The sequence below is a fragment of the Hyperoodon ampullatus genome (assembly GCF_949752795.1).
Source record: "Hyperoodon ampullatus genome assembly, chromosome: 4".
In the NCBI taxonomy this organism is placed as follows: Eukaryota; Metazoa; Chordata; class Mammalia; order Artiodactyla; family Ziphiidae; genus Hyperoodon; species Hyperoodon ampullatus.
The window spans coordinates 16,687,583-16,708,568 of NC_136917.1; the positions used below are offsets into that span (position 1 = coordinate 16,687,583).

At 49.7% G+C, this 20,986-nt stretch overlaps 1 protein-coding gene across 3 annotated transcripts in view; it reads left to right on the forward strand.

Moving 5' to 3' along the window:
- Window positions 1-16,700: 16,700 nt before the first annotated feature.
- The window catches only part of NEURL1B (neuralized E3 ubiquitin protein ligase 1B), a gene marked incomplete at both ends in the record, with an annotated part of 37,662 nt that continues 33,376 nt past the window's right edge, over window positions 16,701-20,986 (forward strand). For all 3 annotated transcript variants that reach the window (XM_079702598.1, XM_079702600.1, XM_079702599.1), the window contains one exon: window positions 16,701-16,731. In XM_079702598.1, the coding sequence (XP_079558724.1) occupies window positions 16,701-16,731 (31 nt within the window). The remainder of the gene's footprint in view (window positions 16,732-20,986) is intronic.

Genomic DNA, 20,986 nt, shown 5'->3' on the forward strand with positions numbered 1-20,986 from the left:
TCCTCCCCCCTCTGACCTCCTCCCCCCTCTGACCTCCTGCCCTCTCTGACCTCCTCCCCCCTCTGACCTCCTCCCCCCTCTGACCTCCTGCCCCCTCTGACCTCCTCCCCCCTCTGACCTCCTCCCCCCTCTGACCTCCTGCCCCCTCTGACCTCCTGCCCCCTCTGACCTCCTCCCCCCTCTGACCTCCTCCCCCCTCTGACCTCCTGCCCCCTCTGACCTCCTCCCCCCTCTGACCTCCTCCCCCCTCTGACCTCCTGCCCCCTCTGACCTCCTCCCCCCTCTGACCTCCTGCCCTCTCTGACCTGTCTGGAGCCTCCTGCCTCTCAGCACTCTCCAGGCCACCCGGCTGCTTGCGCATCCCTTTCATTCATTGTCACTCCCTCTTCATTCATTCATTTCCTCATTAATATTCAGCAATGGCCCTGGTCCTCAACTGGGGTACCTGAGGCCAGAGAGTGGCCTGCACTGGCAGGAAGCCCAGGCCGGAGATGGCTTTGTGCCCTCAGCTGTCTGAGTCCTAGGAGGTCGCAAGGACCCCAAAGGACCCCAGCTGGGCTATGCAGGAATCCCAGTCTCTGACAAGGTGGCCGAGAGTGGCTGGACAGTTCAGAGGGATGCCTGATCCTGGAACTCCTCCCACAGCGTCCAGCTCAGGGGCAGTAGAGGCCGGAGGGACAGGAACCTGGAGGGATCAGTGGGGAGCGCTCCACTGGGCTGTGACCAGGGCTGGCTGAGGGGGAACCATCCTGCGCTAAGCCCCGCCCACGCCCACCCCTGCTCTTCCAAGGAAGAGAGGAGGACTTTGACCTTTTGATAAGGTGAGAGATGCTAGGTAGCCAGCATTCAGCTGGGGGAGGCTTCAGGGTCAAAGACTCTGGGGTCAGAAAGACGTGGGTTGAAATCTCTTAGCTCAGCCACTCAGCATCCTAGGTGGCCTTGAACGAGATTCTTTGTCCTTCTGAGCCCCTCTTTCTTCAGGTGATACCTATGTCATGTGCAAGCACACCGGGCTGCCTCTCAGCTCATGCCCTTGCAAGCCCCTCTGCCTGGTGCACCCTTCCTCAGACGTCCACCTGGCTTCCTTCCTGCTTCCCTCAAAGGTCCCCTCCTCAGAGAGGCCTTCCCTGACTGCCTGGCTGGAAAGGCCACTGCCACCCACCCATCCCACTGATTTGTTTTCCCTCATTCCACATATCACCCTGGTTTCTTGTCTGCCTTGTCCACTAGAATGGACTTACCTTAGTTCAGGGGCCTCAGCTCCCTCTGAGTGTGTGGGTGGGCTGCGGACAGTACTCAGAGTGTTCCACTGTCCTCGCCAGGGGACACACCCACCCCTTTCAACTTTGGTGGAGGAGGGATGGGGGTAGGGATTCATGCCGAGGAGGACCCAGAATATTGCATCCATATTCTGAGACTGGTACTAAACCTAGCTCCATTTAGCAGATGAGGAAATAAGGCTCAGAGAGGTAAAGAACTTGTTCAAGATCACACAACAGTGGCAGAGTTGGGATGCACATCCTAACTGGCTGACTCTAAAGACCCAGCTATTTTCTTTGGGGGAGAATTTGACCAGAGGTAATAAAAAATACATAGCAAACTGGCTGCAGTGGAGATTTACAGAGAGCACAGTTTCACTTTGAATGCTGGCACTATTTGAAATTTCAATGTTTATTATAGCCACTATCTTTTGTATCGACAATTTTCCGAAGAGAGATGTGAAGGACAGAGTCGCCCCCAGTGGTCTCTGTCCCCAGGCACAGGGCTAGGTGGCTGGGTGGCCTTCCACCTCCCTCCCGTGCCCCACCCCTGGCCAGGAAAGGCCAGTGTTGCTGGGAGACCCTGGCGCTCGTGGGGGATGGGAGCTGGTGGCAGATGGGTGGGCACAAGGCCTTTACAAGGCAGCTGCCAGAGTAGGGGGCCTGCTTTGTTGGGTCTTTTCAAGAGCTGTGGCTGCACACAACGAGGGGCCAGGGATGCCCCCTTTCTTTGCTTTCTTTTCCTACATCTGCTTGACCACCTGTTCACCCGAAGGCTCCCAGCCCCTGGCCTTTTCTTCCTGCTGGCTCTCCTGGGCTCTGCTTCCCCAGTCCCTAGGCCTCTTCCTGCTCTCCCTCCTGCAGGCCCTCAGGGGTGACTCTTCAGGGCTCCCCTACAGACCAGACAACCATTCTTCTTCTTCCCCCAGCCCCTTCCCAGCACAGCTGGCCTTCCAGACCTCTGCCCGTTCTCTACCACCCTTAGAAGACCCCGGCTTGCCTCTTTCCACCTGTCTATTCATACAGGGGTCTTCACACTGGGGGCTCACATAGCCCCTAAAAGAATTTTGAAAACTACCTACAGCACACAAACATTTTTAGTTGGCACCTAAATGTTTTCATCATAGAAGTAAATAGTTGCAAAGGATGTAACTTCCAGCATGCTGTATACCCAACAGGTGCTTTAAATAAAATCTCATCACAGCTTTGGAGATGTAGATTCCACTCATACATTTTCCCAAAAACTCCACCTCGCAAACTGAACAGCTGACCATCTCTGCCAAACAGTGCATCCAGGTCCACCTGACTTACAGTCAGAAAACTATATGCATTTATTTTCCAGTGTGTAAACATGCTAAGGCACATCTCTGCATTGTCCCTCTCTCTCTTGAATTCTGTTTCTAATTCTAAGATGGGTAAGGCATTTGACGCCTAGATAAAATAAGGCTTCGATGTCTTCTGTGTTTCTTACTGACACTATCTTGTTCTCCTGCCCCAGGGATGCTCCCTCAGGAGCCGGACTCTTTCAAATTGCCTTCCCTCTGGTGCCCTGGAAGGTTTTTTTTCTTTTAAGCTTTTTGTTGTGAAATATAACATGCACAGAGAAGCCACATTGTGCGGGGCTAAAGCTTGCATCAAAACTAAAATGTGCAGCTCAATAATTTATCAAAAGGCAAACATCCAGGTCAAGAAATAGGACATTTCTCCCTCCCCAGAAGCCCCTCCTTTGGGCCGCTCCAAACGGTACCCCTCCCTCCTGTTCAAAGTTGACCACTACTCTGAGTTTTATGATAGTCACGTCTGGCTTTTCTGTACACTTTTATAACCTACACATACCTGTTTTCAACATCACATAAATAAAGTCATGTCTTATGTACTCTCTGGTGCCTGGCTTCTTTCACAGGACATTGTGTTGCTGAGTCATCCAGGTTGGTATGTGGACTCTACTTCATTCTCATTACTGAATTATATTCCATTGTATGAATATATCCCAATTTATTGACCATTCTACTGTTGATGGACATTTGGGCTGTTCTTAGTTTGGGGCTATTTGAATAAAACTGCTAGGAACATTCATGAACAGGTCTCTGTTGGGTCTATATCTAGGAGGGTTTTGCTGGATCACGGGAGTACACGTATGTTTAACTCTAACAGATACCAGCAAATAATTTTCCAAAGTGATTGTATGACTTTACACTCCCATCAACAGTGTATGAGAGTTCCTGTTGCTCCACATCCTTGCCAGTTCTTGGTATTGTCAAAAGTTTAAATTTTAGCCAATCGGCTGGGGTGCCATGGTTATCTCATTGTGAATTTGATTTTTCATTTCCCTGATTATCGATGAGATTCAGTACTGTTTTATATATTTATTGGCCATTGGAATGTTCTTATTTTGAAATGCCTGTTTTTTTCCCCATTTTTATATAGGCATGTCTCGGAGATATTGAGGATTTGGTTCCAGACCATCTCAATAAAGAGAATATTGCAATAAAGCAAGTCACATGACCTTTTTGGTTTTCCAGTGCATACAATTTTATATTTACACTATACTGTAGTCTATTAAGTGTGTAATAGGATTATGCCTAAAAATGGTAAACCTTAATTAAAAAAATACTTCATTGCTAAAAAATGCTAACCATCATCTGAGCCTTCAGTGAGTCGTAATCCTTTTGCTGGTGGAGGGTCTTGCTTCCATGTTGATGGCTGCTGACTGATCAGCATGATGTTTGCTGAAGGTTGGGATAGTTGTGGAACTTTCTTAAAATAAGGCAACAATGAAGTTTGCCACATCAATTGACTCTTCCTTTCATGAATGACTTCTCTGTAGCATGCAATGCTGTTTGATGGCATTTTACCTACTGTAGAACTCCTTTCAAAATTGGAATCAATTCTCTCAAGCCCTGCCACTGCTTTATCAACTAAGTTTATGTCATATTCTAAATCCTTTGCTGTCATTTCAACAATCTTCACAGCATCTTCACCAGGAGTAAGTCCATGTCAGGAAACCACTTTCTTTCTTCATCCAGAAGAAGCAACTCCTCACCCATTCAAATTTTAGCATGAGATTGCAGCAATTTGGTACCATCTTCAGGCTCCGCTTCTAATTCTAGTTCTCTTGCTATTTCCACCACATCTGCAGTTACTTCCCCCACTGAAGTCTTGAACCCCTCAAAGTCATCCATGAGGGTTGCAATCAACTTCTTCCAAACTCCTATTAATGATGACATTTTGACCTCTTCCCATGAATCATGACTGTTCTTAATGGTATCTAGAATGGTGAACACTTTCCAGAGTGTTTTCAACTGACCTTGCCCAGATCCATCAAAAGAATCACTATCTATGGCAGCTATAGCCTTATGAAATGTATTTCTTAAATGAGAAGACCTGAATATCGAAATTACTCCTTGATCCATGGTCTGCAGAATGGATATTGTGTTAGCAGGCATGAAAACAACATTAATCTCATTGTTCATCTCCATCAGAGATCTTGGGTGACCAGGTGCATTGTCAATGAGAAGTAATATTTTTAAACAAATCTTTTTTTCTGAGCAGCAGATCTCAGCAGTGGGCTTAAAATATTCAGTAAACTGTGTTGTAAACAAATGTGCTATCATCCAGGCTTTGTAGTTACATTCATAGAGCACAGGCAGAGTAGATTGAACATAGTTCTTAAGGGCCATAGGATTTTCAGAATAGTAAATTAGTATTGGCTTCAACTTAAAGTCACCAGCTGCGTTAACCCCCTAAGAAGAAAGTCAGCCTGTCCTTTGAAGCTTCAAAGCCAGGTATTGACTTCTCCTCTGTAGCTATGAAAGTCTTAGATGGAATCTTCTTCCAATATAAGGCTGTTTTGTCCACATGAAAATCTGTTGTTTGGTGTATCCACCTTCATGAATTCTCTTAGCTAGATCTTCTGGATAACTTGCTGCAGCTTCTACATCAGCACTTGTTGCTTCACCTTGCACTTTCATGTCATAGAGACAGTTTCTTTCCTTAAACTTAATGAACCAACCTCTGCTAGCTTCAAACATTTTTCTGTAGCTTCCTCACCTCTCTCAGCTTTCATAGAATGGAAGAGAGTTAGGGCCTTGCTCTGGGTTAGGCTTTGCCTTAAGGGAATGTTGTGGCCGGTCTGATCTTCTATCTAGACCTCTAAAACTTTCTCCATATCGGCAAGAAGGCTCTTCCACTTTCTAATCATTCATGTGTTCACTGGAGTAGCACTTTTTTTTTTTTTTTTTTGTGGTATGCGGGCCTCTCACTGTTGTGGCCTCTCCCGTTGCGGAGCACAGGCTCAGTGGCCATGGCTCACGGGTCCAGCCTCTCTGCGGCACGTGGGATCTTCCCGGACCGGGGCACGAACCCGTGTCCCTTGCATCGGCAGGCGGACTCTCAACCACTGTGCCAACAGGGAAGCCCTGGAGTAGCACTTTTAATTTCCTTCAAGAACTTTTCCTTTGTATTCACAGCTTGGCTGACTGGCACAAGAGGCTTAGCTTTCAGTCTATCTTAGCTTTTGACATGCCTTCCTCACTAATCTTAATCATTTCAAGCTTTCGATTTAAAGTGAGAGATGTACTACTCTTCCTTTCACTTGAACAGTCAGAGGCCATTGTAGGGTCATTAATTGGCCTAATTTCAATATTATTGTGTCTCAGGGAATAGGGGGGTCCGAGGAGAGGGAGAGAGACAGGGGACCAGCTGGTCAATGGAGGAGTAAGAACACACATGACGTTTATCACTTAAGTTCTCTGTCTTATAATGTTAGCAGTTCATGGCACTCCCAAACAATTATAAGAGTAACAAGAAAGACCCTTGATCACAGATCACCATAACGCATATAATAGTAATGAAAAGTTCGAAATATTGCAAGAATTACCAAAATATGACGCAGAGACACAAAGTGAGAAAAAGCGCTGTTGGAAAAATGGTGCCGATAGACTTGCTCGACACAGCGTTGCCACAAAACTTCAATTTGTAAAACATTCAGTATCTGTCAAGCACAGTAAACAAAACTCAATAAAGTGAAGTATTCCTGTATTGAGTTGTTAGTCTTTTTCATATCAATTTGTAGTTGTATTTATTCTGGAAACAAATAAGTCCTTTGTTTGTTATATGTGTATGATATATTTTTCCCACTCTGTAACTTGCCTTTTAATTTTCTCACTAATATCTTTTGACAAAAAGAATGTTAACTTTTATTGTAGTCAATTTTATCAATCCATTTTTATGGTCAGTACTTTCTGTGTCTTGTTAAAGAATTTTTCTATCACTTTGAGGTCATCGAGACATTCTCTTACGTTATTGTCTAGAAGTTTTACTGTTTTGCCTTTAACATGTAGATCTATAATTTCCCTGAAATTGATGTTGTGAGTGGTGTGAGGTAGGGATCAAGTTTTTTTTCTTCCTATATAGGTGTCCAATTGGCACAGCACTAGTCATTGAAAAGATGTTCCTTTTCCCCCACTACTTGGTAATGTCACATTTGTCAAAAAACATGAGTCCATTTATGTCTGGCATCTGTCTCTCTTCCGTTGGTCTATTTGTCTATCCTGTACCAATACCACACTATCTTAGTTACTTAACTATATAATAGGTATTGGCATCCAGTAGAGCAAATCCTTCTACTTTGTTCCTTTTTATCAAAAAATGTCTTTTTCAAAAAATGGCTATCCTTCACCCTTTGTGTTTCCACACAGGTTTTACAAACTTGTTTTCCAAGTTATAATACATACATACATACACACACACACGCACACACCTGTTAGGATTTTGATTAGGGTTGTAAGCATTGAATCTATAAATCGGTTTGCAGTGAACTGACTTCTTGAAAATATGGGATCTTCAATTCATGAATGTGATATCATTCCATTTAGTTTTTGGATTCCTCTCAATAATGTTTTATAGTTTTCTGAGATTTTTTAGGTGAACCAATTTTTTTAAAACTCTGAAGTGAGTGATAGTACAGGCAACATTTGGATATGGCAAAATCATGAAGACAGAAATGTTCCCAAAATATTTTTTGGTACCTCCTGCCAGCTTGGTATCAAGAGGACTTCAAGCTGTGCCTGGGCCCTCCCCCAAGGCCCACTTCCCTTGCACACTTTGTACACTCTGAAGCTGACCCAGGGCTGGGACTTAGTAAATATACATGAACTAAGCACTACCTGTCACACTCCCATCCCACAGCGTTCAACTCATTGCTTGAAAACTGACAACCCAATCCATGCCAAAATGCTAAGGACTGGTCAGGCAGTGGTTCAGCTACTAGATAAAACTCTACCTTTGAAAAGTAGTCTATTGAGCTCTTTACCATTAGAAAAGTTTTGTACATGCTCATTACAGAACATTTAAAAATTGCCCACAGATAGAAGGGGAAAAAAACACCCACATTCCTTATTATTCAGAGAAAATGACTTGTCATGTTTTGATGAATTTCCTTTCACCTTGTTTTTATACACATTGTTCAGCCTTTCTCATTTAACATTATGACGTAAGCTTTCTCTCCTGTGACTCCAAACTCTTCAGAAGCATCATGGCCAGGAGCTCTGTAAGGTTCTGTGAGTGACACCTGTTTACTAAACATTACCCGTGGTAGGAGATGTTTGTGAATTCATGCTGGTGTACACAGTGTGTACTGAAGAACTCTGGGCATTTCTTAGCTTAGTCCCTATCCGTCTGGGATTACATCCTCAGGATAGATGCTTAGAAGTGTATTTCAGACTCAGAGAATGCAAACAGAAGCTTATGAGGCATTTCAAAGCAGGAGTTAGAACCTGTAGCCATGGCTGCCCGTGGGGCATGTGTTTCTTGAGAACTAACTATTGCCAGACACTCCTGTAAATGCTTCAGGCCTATCAGCTCATTCCCTCCTCACAAACCTCTCAGGGAGTCCCTATCATTTGCCTCATTTCACAGAAATAGAACCTGAGGCACAAAGAGGTGGAGTGGCTAGCCCAAGGTCACAGGCAGTGAGTACCCAAGCTGGGAATAGAACCCAGGCACTCTACCCCCAGGGTTCCCACCCTTAACCACTCTGGGAGGATGGAGGATAATGTGGGCTCTTCTCCACATGCTTGCCTCCTCTCATGGTCTCCTTCCTCTTGGCCTAAGGAGCCTCTTCCTTCTGCAGGTGAGGGGTCAGCGAGAGGGAGGACCCGACTGTAGGGGTCCCACAACAGGCACGAGTCCCCTGAGTCCAGCTGTGTGACACGGGCAAATCCTTCCACTCTCTGAGCTTCAGTTTCTTCATCAGAAAAGGGCGAAGAGACCATGAAGGGAAATGGCTCAGTGAACTGGACAGCGCTCCCGGGTGCTGGGCTTCCACGGCCAGTCCATCGGCACCAGCTCTCAGGGCCACCTCCCAGTCACCCACCTCTGCTGGCTCGGGTCCCATCTCCTCCCATCCCACCTGTACTGCCTGATTCTCTCCAGTCAGCGAGGGTGCGACCCTAGGCCTGGCGCAGAATGAGTGCTCCTGCAATGGTTGTGGGACTGAGTTTTAAAGAGCCCTCGTGAGATGTCACCCAGTTATGGGACAAGTGGGGGCAGAGCAAGCCGGGACCAGAACTTGTTGGGGGGAGGAGTGGGAGATAAAAGAGGGTATTTAGGGCTTCCCTGGTGGCGCAGTGGTTGAGAGTCCGCCTGCCGATGCAGGGGACACGGGTTCGTGCCCCGGTCCGGGAAGATCCCACATGCCGCGGAGCGGCTAGGCCCGTGAGCCGTGGCCGCTGAGCCTGCGTGTCCAGAGCCTGTGCTCCGCAACGGGAGAGGCCACAGCAGTGAGAGGCCCGCGTACCGCAAAAAAAAAAAAGAGGGTATTTATCTTTCTATATCTATACCTCTGATAGAATTAATGGTCCTTGTTTCATGAGAGTTTAGCCTGTCACTGAGTCCCCGTCGCTCTGAGACATAAGGGCAAGTCACAGGGCAAGTAAGAAGGCGAATCACTATTTGAACCCTGGTCTATGGGACCAAATCCTGGACTGCCAACCTGGTCCTGTACATCCGACTGCAGTGTTGCAATACGCACAGCCGGAATGTCCAAGTCGAATCCCGTCTGATCCCCAGTAAACCCAGAAACTGATTTTTCCTGGCCATTTTACAGATGAGGACACTGAGGCCTGCCTGAGGCCTCAGTTGGGTAAGTGCTGCAGCCTCGAGTTGATCCTGGGCTTTCCAAGTCCCAATCGGTACCCGAGCTCCCCCAGCCACACAGCACAGACACCTTCCCTCAGGCTGGGCAGACGATGATGAAAAAACCTCTGAGCGTGAACCGGACCATGGTGAGAAGCTTCCAGCACGGGCTGGGGTAGCTTTATGGATTCCCTACATAAACAAGGAGTAGCGTCCCTCAGCACAGAGAGCAGAGAGAGGCCCCAGCCTTTCTCTTCCTGAGACTGTAACAGTGGTCGCTGAGATGAAGAGCCTGGTCTGAGCCAGTCTCCATGCCAGGCTCTGGGGCAACGGAAGGGCCACTGGCCTCATTTACTCTTCCCAATAGTCAGAGAAACAGACTCTGTCCCCCGTCCTCATTTTTCAGGGGGAGAAACTGAGGCTTAGTGAAGGAAGTTGCTTGTCAGAGGCCACATGGCCAAGAAAGGGCAAGCCAGGGGTTTTGAACAAGTCAGCCTGGCCTCAGGGTCCAAACCGTACCCTGCTGCACCTGCTGTGGCCCCTGGTGGCATCCTCCCACCACCTCACCCCCAGCTTGTCCCACCAAGGTCTGCCTCTGTTCTCTGGCCTTTACCAGCCTCACCGGGCTCCTGGCAACGCCTCAAGAAACGCAGCCCAGGGGCTTCCCTGGTGGTGCAGTGGTTGAGAGTCCGCCTGCCGATGCAGGGGACATGGGTTCATGCCCCCGTCCGGGAAGATCCCATATGCCGCGGAGCGGCTGGGCCCGTGAGCCATGGCCGCTGAGCCTGCGTGTCCAGAGCCTGTGCTCCGCAATGGGAGAGGCCACAGCAGTGAGAGGCCCACGTACCGCAAAAAAAGAGAAATGCAGCCCAATCGCGTTTTACACTACAGATGTGTTTTGGAGAAAAAGTGTGCTCCACACTGGATCTTATTCCAAACTCGCGGTAATTCTAACGTCAGGCCACTTGGACTGAGCCTCCACCCTGCGCCGATCCCTTCCCAGGCTGCTTCTCATTTCATTCCCACACTGGGAACGACTGTCCTCCTTCTACAGATAAGGAACTTGAGGCTCAGAGCAGGCACGTGACATGCTCAAGGACCCTCAGCTAGGCAGTAGCGGGCTGGGTGTGCACTCAAGCCAAGGGCCCAGAGCTGGACTCTTTCCCTCTGCACCATCTCCCATCAGAGCCGGAGGAAGACCTGGGTCTGCCCCCCAATCCTGGAGCCCACCGAACCCACTGGTGGTGCAAGTGGCCTGGCCTCCTGGACGAACAAGGCCCTGCACACTAAGGTACACACATCCCAGCTGTCCCAGATCCCAATCTGCCTCAAATCCCTGACAACCTGGGGTCCCCCGCTCAGGTTCCTGCTGCAGCCCACATGGCCCCAGAGCCTCCGTGACTCCCCTGATGCTCTGAGCAGTGCAGGGCCAGCTGAGGGAGGTGAAGATTGCCTGAAAGACCCCAGGGTCACAGGAAGCCAAGCGTCCCAGGCCTGCCAGGCATAACCCACGCTTCACATGGCCTGCAGTGGCACCACTGGGCCCCAGGCTGGCATAACCCCTCTGGTCCCCTGCTCAGGCTCCCCAGACCTGGCAGCTCCTGACCCAGCTCTGAGGAGCTCCCCCAGGACATGAGACACCACAGTGTTCAAGGCCAAGAGAAGCAGCTTCTTCTACTGTCCCGCCCCATGTCCCCACTCTGTTCCCTTTCTCTAGAAGAAATGTCCTCTTCCCAAGCAACTGACCCCAGGAATAACAATAGTTACTAATTAATAATAATGGTAGCTTAGTTTTATTGTGCATTTACCATGTGCCAGGCACTGTTCTAAGCACTTGACATGTATTATCTCATTTAATCCTCAAAACAATCCTATGAGGCTAGTACCCTTATTAGCCCATTTTACACGAGGGGAGTGAGGCACAGAGAATTTGAGTAACATGCTCAAGGTCACACATCTAGTTAGGAGGGAAGCCAGACTATGAACTCAGATAGTCTGGTTCCAGAGACTGAGCCCTTAGCCAGTACATCATCTGTGGATGAGATCCAACCCCTGTCCCTGGGGTTTATCTATTGACTCATCAATTCATTCATTAATTAAACACTGATCACCTATTCTGTGCCAAGCCCTTTGCAATCATAATCTCATTGAAAGTTTATAGCGTCTATCAGGTAGGCGTTATTATCATCCTCATTTTACAAATGAGGCAACTGATGTCCAGAGTGGTTAAGTAACTATGCAGAGACACATAGCCAACAAGATTCAAGGTAATTAAGTAAGTAGCCTAGCTAGGAGTTGGCCCTTTCCACATTCATCATTCCAGTTTTTCTTTAAAAGTCCATGTCCCCCTGGTGGGTTCTCCACAGCTCTAGGAAGGCAGCAGAGAAGAGTGGGCTCTCCCAGGGCCAGGACAAGCTGTGCGCTGGACCCTGGGATGGATCAGCACAGGCCTGCCCTCAAGTTGCTCTAGGTAGGATGGGCTGGGCTCTTTGCAAACTCTCAGCCACCTGAGGGGCCAACAGGAGGAATGCACAGACTCTGGGGTCAGAGCAGGCTGGGTTCCTGTTCGGGTCCTGCCCTCTTGGCTGCATAGATTTGGGCAAGTTGCTGTACCTCTCTGAGCCTCCCAGCATGTCATATAGGATGGAGATGATAATGGCCCCTACCTCTGCTGGAGGGGATGAAGATTTTAAAAGGCAACAAATACAAGCAACTCCGTAACAACACTTAACTCCTTTTCTCACTCATAGGGTTTTTATGAGGATTAAATAAATCAGAACCTAACATGTTCAGTCATACTGCTCTCTGCCTATGTGACTGGGGCCCTGCTACCTACACTCCCTGGGCTTTGGTTTCCCCATCTATAAAATGGGCATATTAGTAATACTACCTCCTAGGGTTGTTGTTAGCTTACTACATCTGAAGGATTCAAAACAGCATCCAACACTCAATAAATGTTAGCTATTTCTGTGTTGTAATTATCATTGTAACTGCAGGTTATTGGGATCATAAATTGATTTCAATTCACCCCCTGCCTCAGGCTTCCATCCCATGGCCATCATGACCATGTGTCTCAGAGCATCTAAGCTCTGTCCTTGTGTTATGAGAAAGCTGAGTCCAGGACACCCATGACCCCAGCCTATGGCAGAGATGCCTCCACTGGATTTCAGGAAAATGCCAGTGCTTGGCGTTTCCGGATGGCCAGCATGGGACCCATCCATCTGAATGTTGTTGATGTGTCTTTGGGTAGACTCTAGAGGAAGATTCTGTCCATTCAGGCTTCCTGTGCACCAGTGATGAGCTCCCCTTTGGAACTGATGCCAGCACCAAGTATGTATCTGCAAGGGAACAGGACAAGGAAAGCCATGTGCCAGGGCTTCTTTCCCTTTTTGCCTTGGCTGCCAGGTAAACTGTGGCCAGATTTAGTACCACACAAATGTGATTTGCTCATTGAGGGTGGCCCTGCATGAACATAGGTATGGGAGCCAGAAAAACTCAAGACACCTGGCTCCTCTGTTCACCACTGTGCCACACTAGATGAGTGGCTTTGTGGTTCTGAGCCTGTTTCCTCTTCTGTAAAAAGAGAGAGAGAACTAGAAGTCTCTGAGTTCTGCTTCCTCCTGGATGTGTGAACTTGGCAGTTCCCTCTTCGCCCTTCGCTTCAGTTTCCTCTCCTGTCAAACAGGAATTATGTTAATGAGCACGCTAATGAGCTAGGTTGTGAGGAGGATCACTCAAAGGGCACAGCCTGGTGCCCACTGCATGATTGGCACTTTGTAACCAGGAACTGAAAATATATTGCTTTTGTGGGGGAAGACTGCTGGGTTTGGAAATCGAAGGTTTGATGGGCAGAGTTTGCTGAAAAGTAGAGGCTTCCTGTAGCAATTTTAAAACCAAGCTTTGTGGTTTGACTGTAGCCTGGATTCTCAGTTCTTGAGTTGCAAGGACGAGTCTGTGCAAAGGCCCTTGGATTCGCTGGAGGAAGGGGTCTTCTACCCAGGAGTCCCCCACCAGCTCAGTGCGTGCCCTTTTTACGAGGTGCACTTGACGGCCTGCCATGCATGGGGAAGGATCTGCTAGGGCATGCCCAGAGGGAGCAATGGCAGGGAGCAGAGCCTGGGCCCTCCCTCTACCCACTGCCATGGGAGACAGTGCCAACACTGCACAGTCAAGAGAGGCAGCCCCACCCAGGGGCTCCTGCAACCCAAGCACGGGTCCTGGTGCCAAGGGAGGGTAGCATTGTCTCCACAGTTTTGGATGTGGCTAAGGGTGGGGGGCGGTGTGGAAGTCAAAGCCAGGAGAGGTTATGACTAGAGGCTGCTGTCCTGGCCCAAGGATGCCCCGCATCCTCTGCTTCTGTTTGCACACCTCCTGTGACTGGGATCTCCCTCTCTCCCAAAGCCACCTGCAGCTTTGTCTTCCTTCTCAAGTGTGGTGCCCAGAACCAAAGCAACTTCTCCCAGAATGGTCTAATCATGCACTGGAGCGGCAAGCTCCTCCTTTGTTCTACAGACTATACTTCTGTTAATATATCCCTACTTTGTTTGTTTCTCCCCACACATATAGCATTATTGATGACACCCAAGTCCAGGGCTGCTATCAACTAAAACTCCTTCCTTCACAACTCTTTTTTACCCCTCCCTTCTTCCATCCTTCTCTCCTTTCTTCTCCCATTTTAGAGCAACGCCCCTCTGCAGTCAGTTTTTTCAAATGTGTATTGAGCATCTGTGCATGCTACTCCTACTCTGGGCACCGGGGATTCATAAGTGAATATGTCCTGGGTCCTGCCCACAGGAGGCTTCCCATCTGCCAATGGAGAGGACAGAAGGGTAACAGCTAAAGCACCTGCCCTGAGGGTGTAATTGACAGAAAAGACAAAGTGCAGAGGGACCTCAGAGGGGTGAGCAACTACCTTATATGCCCAAATAGTAGGCCACCCAAGTAAAGGTTAAGGGCAATCCCTATTCTCCCAATGAGAAGATGCACAGTAAAGTTGCATAATATAAACTTTAAGGTGTGGAGATGAAATAGTCAAATGGCTATGGTAATATTTATTTCTTTACTGAGAGATATTTTAAATCACTTTTATATATTTAAATTTTTAATATTTCATTTATTTAATAAAAGATTAATTTGGAAAGACTGCTTTTGTCCAATCTAAAATTTCAAGAAACTACTTGGTTCAAATTCTTTACACGTGGCTTTGACACTAGTGTCACCATCAGCTGGTGGGAGGGTGGGGGGAAAGAATTTTTGGTTTTCCAGAGCACATCTTAATCACAGGGACCAAGATGCTCAAACACAGCCCTTTTGGATCCAAGTGTCAGGTGACCACTGGACACTGTGTCCCCTCTGCAGGTACCATCTGCATTGCATTAGGACAGTTGGGGCTTCATTGGCAGGTGTGCATTTGTGATCTGCACAACGCTGCCACTTATTCGGGTGCTCTGAGAGTGACCTTTAAAAGGCCTGTTTACGACAACCGCCCTTGCTGTCACCCTTTGTGACCCTCCCTTTGTGACACTTGCAGTTACAAAATCCCATTTGCACTGCACTGCTTTATATGAGTAAAATTTCCTAGACTCCTTTTATAATAATACTGACCTCTATACGCATCCCAAACTCACATGGATTGAGGGTATATGGAACTACTGTACCTTTCCCAAACAGGACTTTGTGTTTAAAAAATAAGCGACTGAGAGAGTACCCGTAATATGAGAAACTGTGACTCAAACACAAGCCAACCTTATGTTCAGACATATATGATAAATCAGGGTGTGGTGGGGAATAGAGAAGGCTTCCCAGAGGTGGAGGCTTTGAACTGACCTTGAAGGACAAGAACCCTTTTGGGATGGGTCAAGCACTCGAGGCAGAAGGCACCAGAGAAACTGAGCTGCGGGGGCTGGGGACGGGCAGGGGCTTGTTCTCCCAGATACCCATCTTTCAATCACATATCTCCAGGCCAGCTTTGCCCCTTACTGGGAAATTTGGAGTACCTGTTTTCCACTCTCTGTGCCTCAGTCTGCCTATCTGTGAAGTGGGGGTAATAACACATTTCATATGGTCATAAAGGATACAAGAGCATGGAAAGTAAAGCCGGAAAAAAAAACTGGTTTGGAATTGCGTCTTCTTGGGCAAGTCATTTCACCTCCTAAGCCACAGTGTTCTGATCTGAAAAATGGAGCCCAATGAAGGCAGGGGTTAGCAGGCTTCATGCCCCACTGAGTGTGGTCTGGATTCCTGCACAGGAGAGGTACTGAGATCTGTGGGGTGAATGAATGAATAAGGAATGCCTGTTACTCCCTCTGCCAGAGACACTGTCTCCAGCTCTTCCCACGCCGATTCTTTGCTGTGCATCAGATGGAGCTGACACGCCCCCAGGTTCTCCCTGAGCCCAGCAGAGTCACCCCATCAGTCTTAATCTTGTTTTATTTTCTTCCTGGCTTTGATCATTGTATTATGTGATCTTAATTGCTTGCTATTTCTGTCTTCACCACTAGACGAGCATGGCTTGTCTGTATCTACAGTGCCCGGCACAGCCTGTGGCACATAGGATGTGCTCAATAAATATTTTAATGAATGAGCGAGTGAGTGAATTAATGAATATAGGTTCCCTCCTCCCAACCTTTGGACACTGCCTAGGTTTCTCCTACTTGTAGGCACGAGATCCCACCCCAACCCATCACCCTGGTTGAACTGTTTTCAAGCCCTTTACACCGTCCGAGGTGACCTTGTGCTCGTGTTTCCGTCCCGGACCTCCTCATCCCCCACCCCTACCCCCGCACCTTCAACACGCCGCATAGAAACTCCGCAGGGCGAGGGCTTGGTCCCCTGTGGCCCAGCGCCTGGCACACAGTAGGCCTTCTTAAAGTGTTGCAATTAATGACAGAAAGGCCAGCAGGCTAACGAGCCTGGCACCCTGAGGGCACCCAGCTGCCCAGCGCGCCTTCCTGCCCTGGGCGCGGGAGCCGCGAGGGCGGGAGACTCGGCCGTTCCCCTCCCGCCTCCCGGTGCAAACTTTCAAAAGATGCTGCGGCCGCGGCCCCGCCCCTCTTCGCTTGGTTGGAGGCGGCGGGAGGCGGGGGCGGAGCCGGCAGGCCCCGGCCGGTGGCTCCGCCTCCTCCTCCCGCCGCTGCCTCCCTCACCGCACCCTCCTTAGCTGCAGCCCGCCGGCTCGCCAGTGCAGCCGCGATGCCCCGGAGCCCGAGCCCGAGCCCGACCCCGGCCCGGGTCCCCGGCCCACCGCGTATTTAGCCTCCGTGCGTCCCGAGCGCGCCACCGCCAACGCCGCGCCCCGACGCAGCTATGGGCAACACTGTGCACAGGACCCTGCCAGGTACGCCGGGGAGCCCCTCCCGGGAGGCGGGCGCTGGGGTTCTTCTCTCCTCGGGGGACCCTCTGGGTGACTTCCGGAGAGCCACCCCACCTACCCTTGGAGCCCTGGGCGGGCGCGGCGAGCTGGAATCTCCGGTGCTTCCCGACTCCCGGCTCAGCGCGCGCGGAGCGGCTGAGCTTTGCGCTCTGGGAGGGCGGGTACCGCGTCCTGGTTACCTTGGGGACCCCGGTGCTCTTTCTCCCGGGTTTGGCCAGATGCGCGAAGGGGCCGTTGGGGCGATGCTGCGCGACCCCTTGCCTTTGTTCCAGCCCAAGGGCGCTGATGAAGGAGCCCGGGGCGCTCCAGGGGGGTGAATGGAACCAGGCTCCGCAGGGCTTCCGACGGCCAAAAGCCGCCCGTTGTGCCGAGACTGCAGCGGCTGAGAGTGGGGGGGGGGGGGGGCGGTGCTCTCAGGGGTATCTCAGTTACCAGCCGCTCGGCGCCCCCGCAGTACATGCTGCCTTGGTTTGGCCACGTTCCCACGCGCACCCTGGCTGCGCCCCCCTCTGGTGTCTGCTCAGCTGGGAGCTCTCTAGCCCCTTGCAGTCGCCGCTGTCGAGCGCATCGCCCCCTAGTTAACACCGCCCGAGAATTTCCGGAGCCAGAGTAAGGGGATCCAGAGCTGGGAGGAGGTGGGGGTGTGAAGATAGAAGAGGCCTTGCTAGAAAATACCTGATAATTGTGGGAATAGATCAGCGCTGCTCAAAGGCTTGGAGGCTCAGTGTCTGGCACTTTGCCTACCCCAGCGCGGTATGCAAAGAAGCTTCACGGTAAAGGTGTGTATTCCAATTTTATAATGAAGAAATTGAGTTTCAGTGGAGGCGAAATGACACACCCAAGGCCATGTTGCTAGTGGGGAGGGCGTCTGGGTTGGGATCCATGTCTGTCTGCCCACCCTCCTCCCTGCCAAGTCTTTAGAATAAATCTTTATTTTGCCTTAAGGCTGGGCATTTGTAGCATCCTTTGGGCAGAAGGTGAGAGACACATATGTGAGGTTTTAGGAGGAGAGGGAGGTATCACCTCTATGCTCTAACAGTCCCATATAGCTCTCTCCTTCATAATTACATATCAAAAAATGATTATTTCTTCCCCTGGAAAGGATTGAAATGGATAGTGCTGACCCCCACATTCCCAAGGCCTGCTTATAGGAGAGGAGCCCCTCCTTCTACTTTATAAGCCCCTGGGCAGCTTTCAGGCCACTGCACACAGAATTTACCAAATCCTCTGAGAGGTGAAGTCACCAGAAGAGCGTCACCAGTTAATCAGTGGCAGAGGTGGGATTCGAATCCAGGTCCTCTTACCTGAGAGTGGCCACGCCTCCTATGGCCAGGGCTGTTGACGGGATGGGGATGGGGATGGGGAGAACCCGCCACCCAGTCTGGAGGTGTCCAGGGATATTGGCAAATAGAGCAGCAGATGTCCTCCCAGCCACAAAGACATGAGCCCCCTTTGTGGGATTTCTTAATTAAGAAATGTTTATGCTGTTCTAGTAGAAAAGCCATTCTGCCACCTGTGGGTCAGCCTTGGGGTAGATGAAGGGACACAGGCACGCCAGGAGGGCTAAATATAGCTGGATATTTATGTAGTCTCCATCCCACTCAGCCCTCTCTCTGTGGACAGGGCCACCCTGCGCTGGGAGCCTGGGGTTAAGGTCGGTTACTCACAGCAGTAGCTAATCGTGGAAAATTCAAACACCACTGGTGCTGAAGCTTGCATCGAGTTAGAGGAAGGAGATGGAACTGGCATTCCTGTGCCACATCAGGCTGTAGGTGCCAAAAACACGAAGAAACATTTATTGTTTTCTGACCTGCCCGTAATTAGTTTCTCACACACATTGTGGTGTTTTTGCACCTCTGTGCTCAGTACATGATGCTCCCCACACCTGGAATATCCTTTCACTGTCTAGTCCATCTTTCAAAACCCAGCTCAGTTGTCACCTCCTCCAGGAAGCTTTCCCTGACTACCCACACCTTTGCTCTGCCCCCTAAATACCTTCTTGTCTCTGCTTGTTCATCAGACCGCTTTGCATTGTTATCACCCATCTCTACTACTCGCCTTGGGGCTGCCTGAGGACAGAGCCCACGTCTTGATCATCTTGTATCCCTGATTGCCCAGCCCAGAGTCTGGTGCCTGGCGGGAGCCCAAAAATTGGCGGTGGAGCTCACATGTTGCCTGCATCTTAGGCTGAAAGAACACTTGGCTCAGTGTTGCCCTGTAGAAATCCTTGTGCTTTCGTTCTCAGGAAAAGGACACATGCGTGGGGTTCCTTCTACGGGACTTGAAATAGAGAGCTGGCATTTGCCGAGCACCTGGATTCCATGCCAGGCTTCCTGCATATGTGGCTTCATTCACATGCCAAGCATGCTTCTCCTTAAGGCTTCCGCACTCGCCGATCCCTCTGCCTGGAACATCCTTACCCCGGATCTCCACATGGCTTCCCCCTGCTTCTTTCAGGTCTCTGCTCCACGCGGCTCCTGCCATTGCCCCTGCCCCCAGTGTCTCCCACTCCCTCTCCCCTGCTTTGTGTTTTTTCTGAGCATGGCTCACCATGTGCCACGCTGTACATGTAGTTAGCTGTTTATTGTCTGTCTCCCTAGGGAGGATTTTGCCTGTTTTATTCACTGTGGTATATTCAGCGTCTGGAGCACTGGCTGGGACATAGTAGATGTTCAGTAAATATTTGCTGAATGAATAAATTTAGTTCTTGCAACAGCTCTGCAAGGTAGGGATTATCATCTCCATTTTACAGATAAGGAAACCAAGTCTCAGAGAGGTAAAATGACTCATCCCATTTCACATGGGTCATCCAGTTGGCAGAACCAGGATTGAATCCAGGTTTATTTAGCTCCAAAGTCCTGCAGTCTTCCCCTGACATCCATGGTTCAGATACCATTTATTGGGTGCCCCAGAGTACACCTAGCATGCTGTTGTATGCAATAAGGAAATGCCCCCCCAAAAGGAATGTCTTTTATGATCGATTGAGGGGAAGCCCTTGGTGGCCTTCATAAAGGGCATCAGCAATTCAGATCAATGCCCTGTAAACAAGTGTGCAGGGGTCAGCGTGGGAATTCGCATTTGCTATGCTCTTACTGTGTGCATTACCCATTCCCTTTCTAGTTGCAGTTCAGACCTGCAAAATACGGTGCCATTCTCCTCCATTTTACAGATGAGGAGACTGAGGCACAGAGAGGTTGAGACACCTGCCCCAACTCACACAGTAGGGCAGTGGTAAAGCTGGGCTTAGCAGACCCAGGTCTGTCTTGTTCGTAATACTACATGGTCCTTTTTTCTGCACTCCTTTAGCCTTAATCTGGGTTTTGCAAAGCGAAGAAAGAAAAGTGTAAACATGAGTGGGGTGGGGGGGAGAGGAGGGCACAATTCCAGCAGGGAGGGGGATGGGAGGAGGAACTCTTCCCCTTCTCCCACCAGCACGTTTCAATCCCTTCCCTCCACACGCCTCTGGGGCTCACCCGTAGTTCTGGTTGGAGAAGAGGCTGAATTCAAACTGTCGGTTGGGTTTAATCATTAAGTCGGTCCATGCTTGACCAAGTCAATGGCCCATTCTAGTGTTAGTTCAGTGAGTGGTATCCTGGAGCTCTGGAGTGAGGGAAGTGTGTTGACCCTGCTCTGTGCCAAGCCCTGAGTCAAGGGCTTTACCCACATTACCTATTTCAGATCCTCATAACAACGCTTTAGAGGGGCTATATTTATCCCCATCTTACAGGGAGGCAGATGGAGGCTTGGAGAGGTAAAGGACAAAGGCTCACCGGTATAAGGGGGAGAACCAATCTTCCTAACCTACATGGTCAGTCTGCAAGTGCTACGTCCAGACCGGAAGCACCTGCTCCTACTGGGCCACTCAGGTGCCTTCCCTGTAGAGCCTCTTTCTTAATTTGACCTGAATACAGAACCGTGTGGCTACTGGGCCTACATGGGTCAGATCTGCTGCCCTCTGGCAGTGGGCAGTAATGCTCCGAGGGCCCGGCAGCCACTCTTTTCCCTGGATCTGGACTGTCTCAGCTCTAGGGAGGACAGCAGCCTTTGTCACTCTCACAGCCTTCACGGCGGCTACATGGATGACCCAACCAGTGACATTGCCCTCTCTCTGCACCGCTCTTCCTCCTTTACCCAGTCACAATGTAAAGTTAGGTTGGGCTTGCCCGCCTTATCTGGCCCCATCTGCCTCTGTGCCACCGGGTCATGAAGAATCACTTTT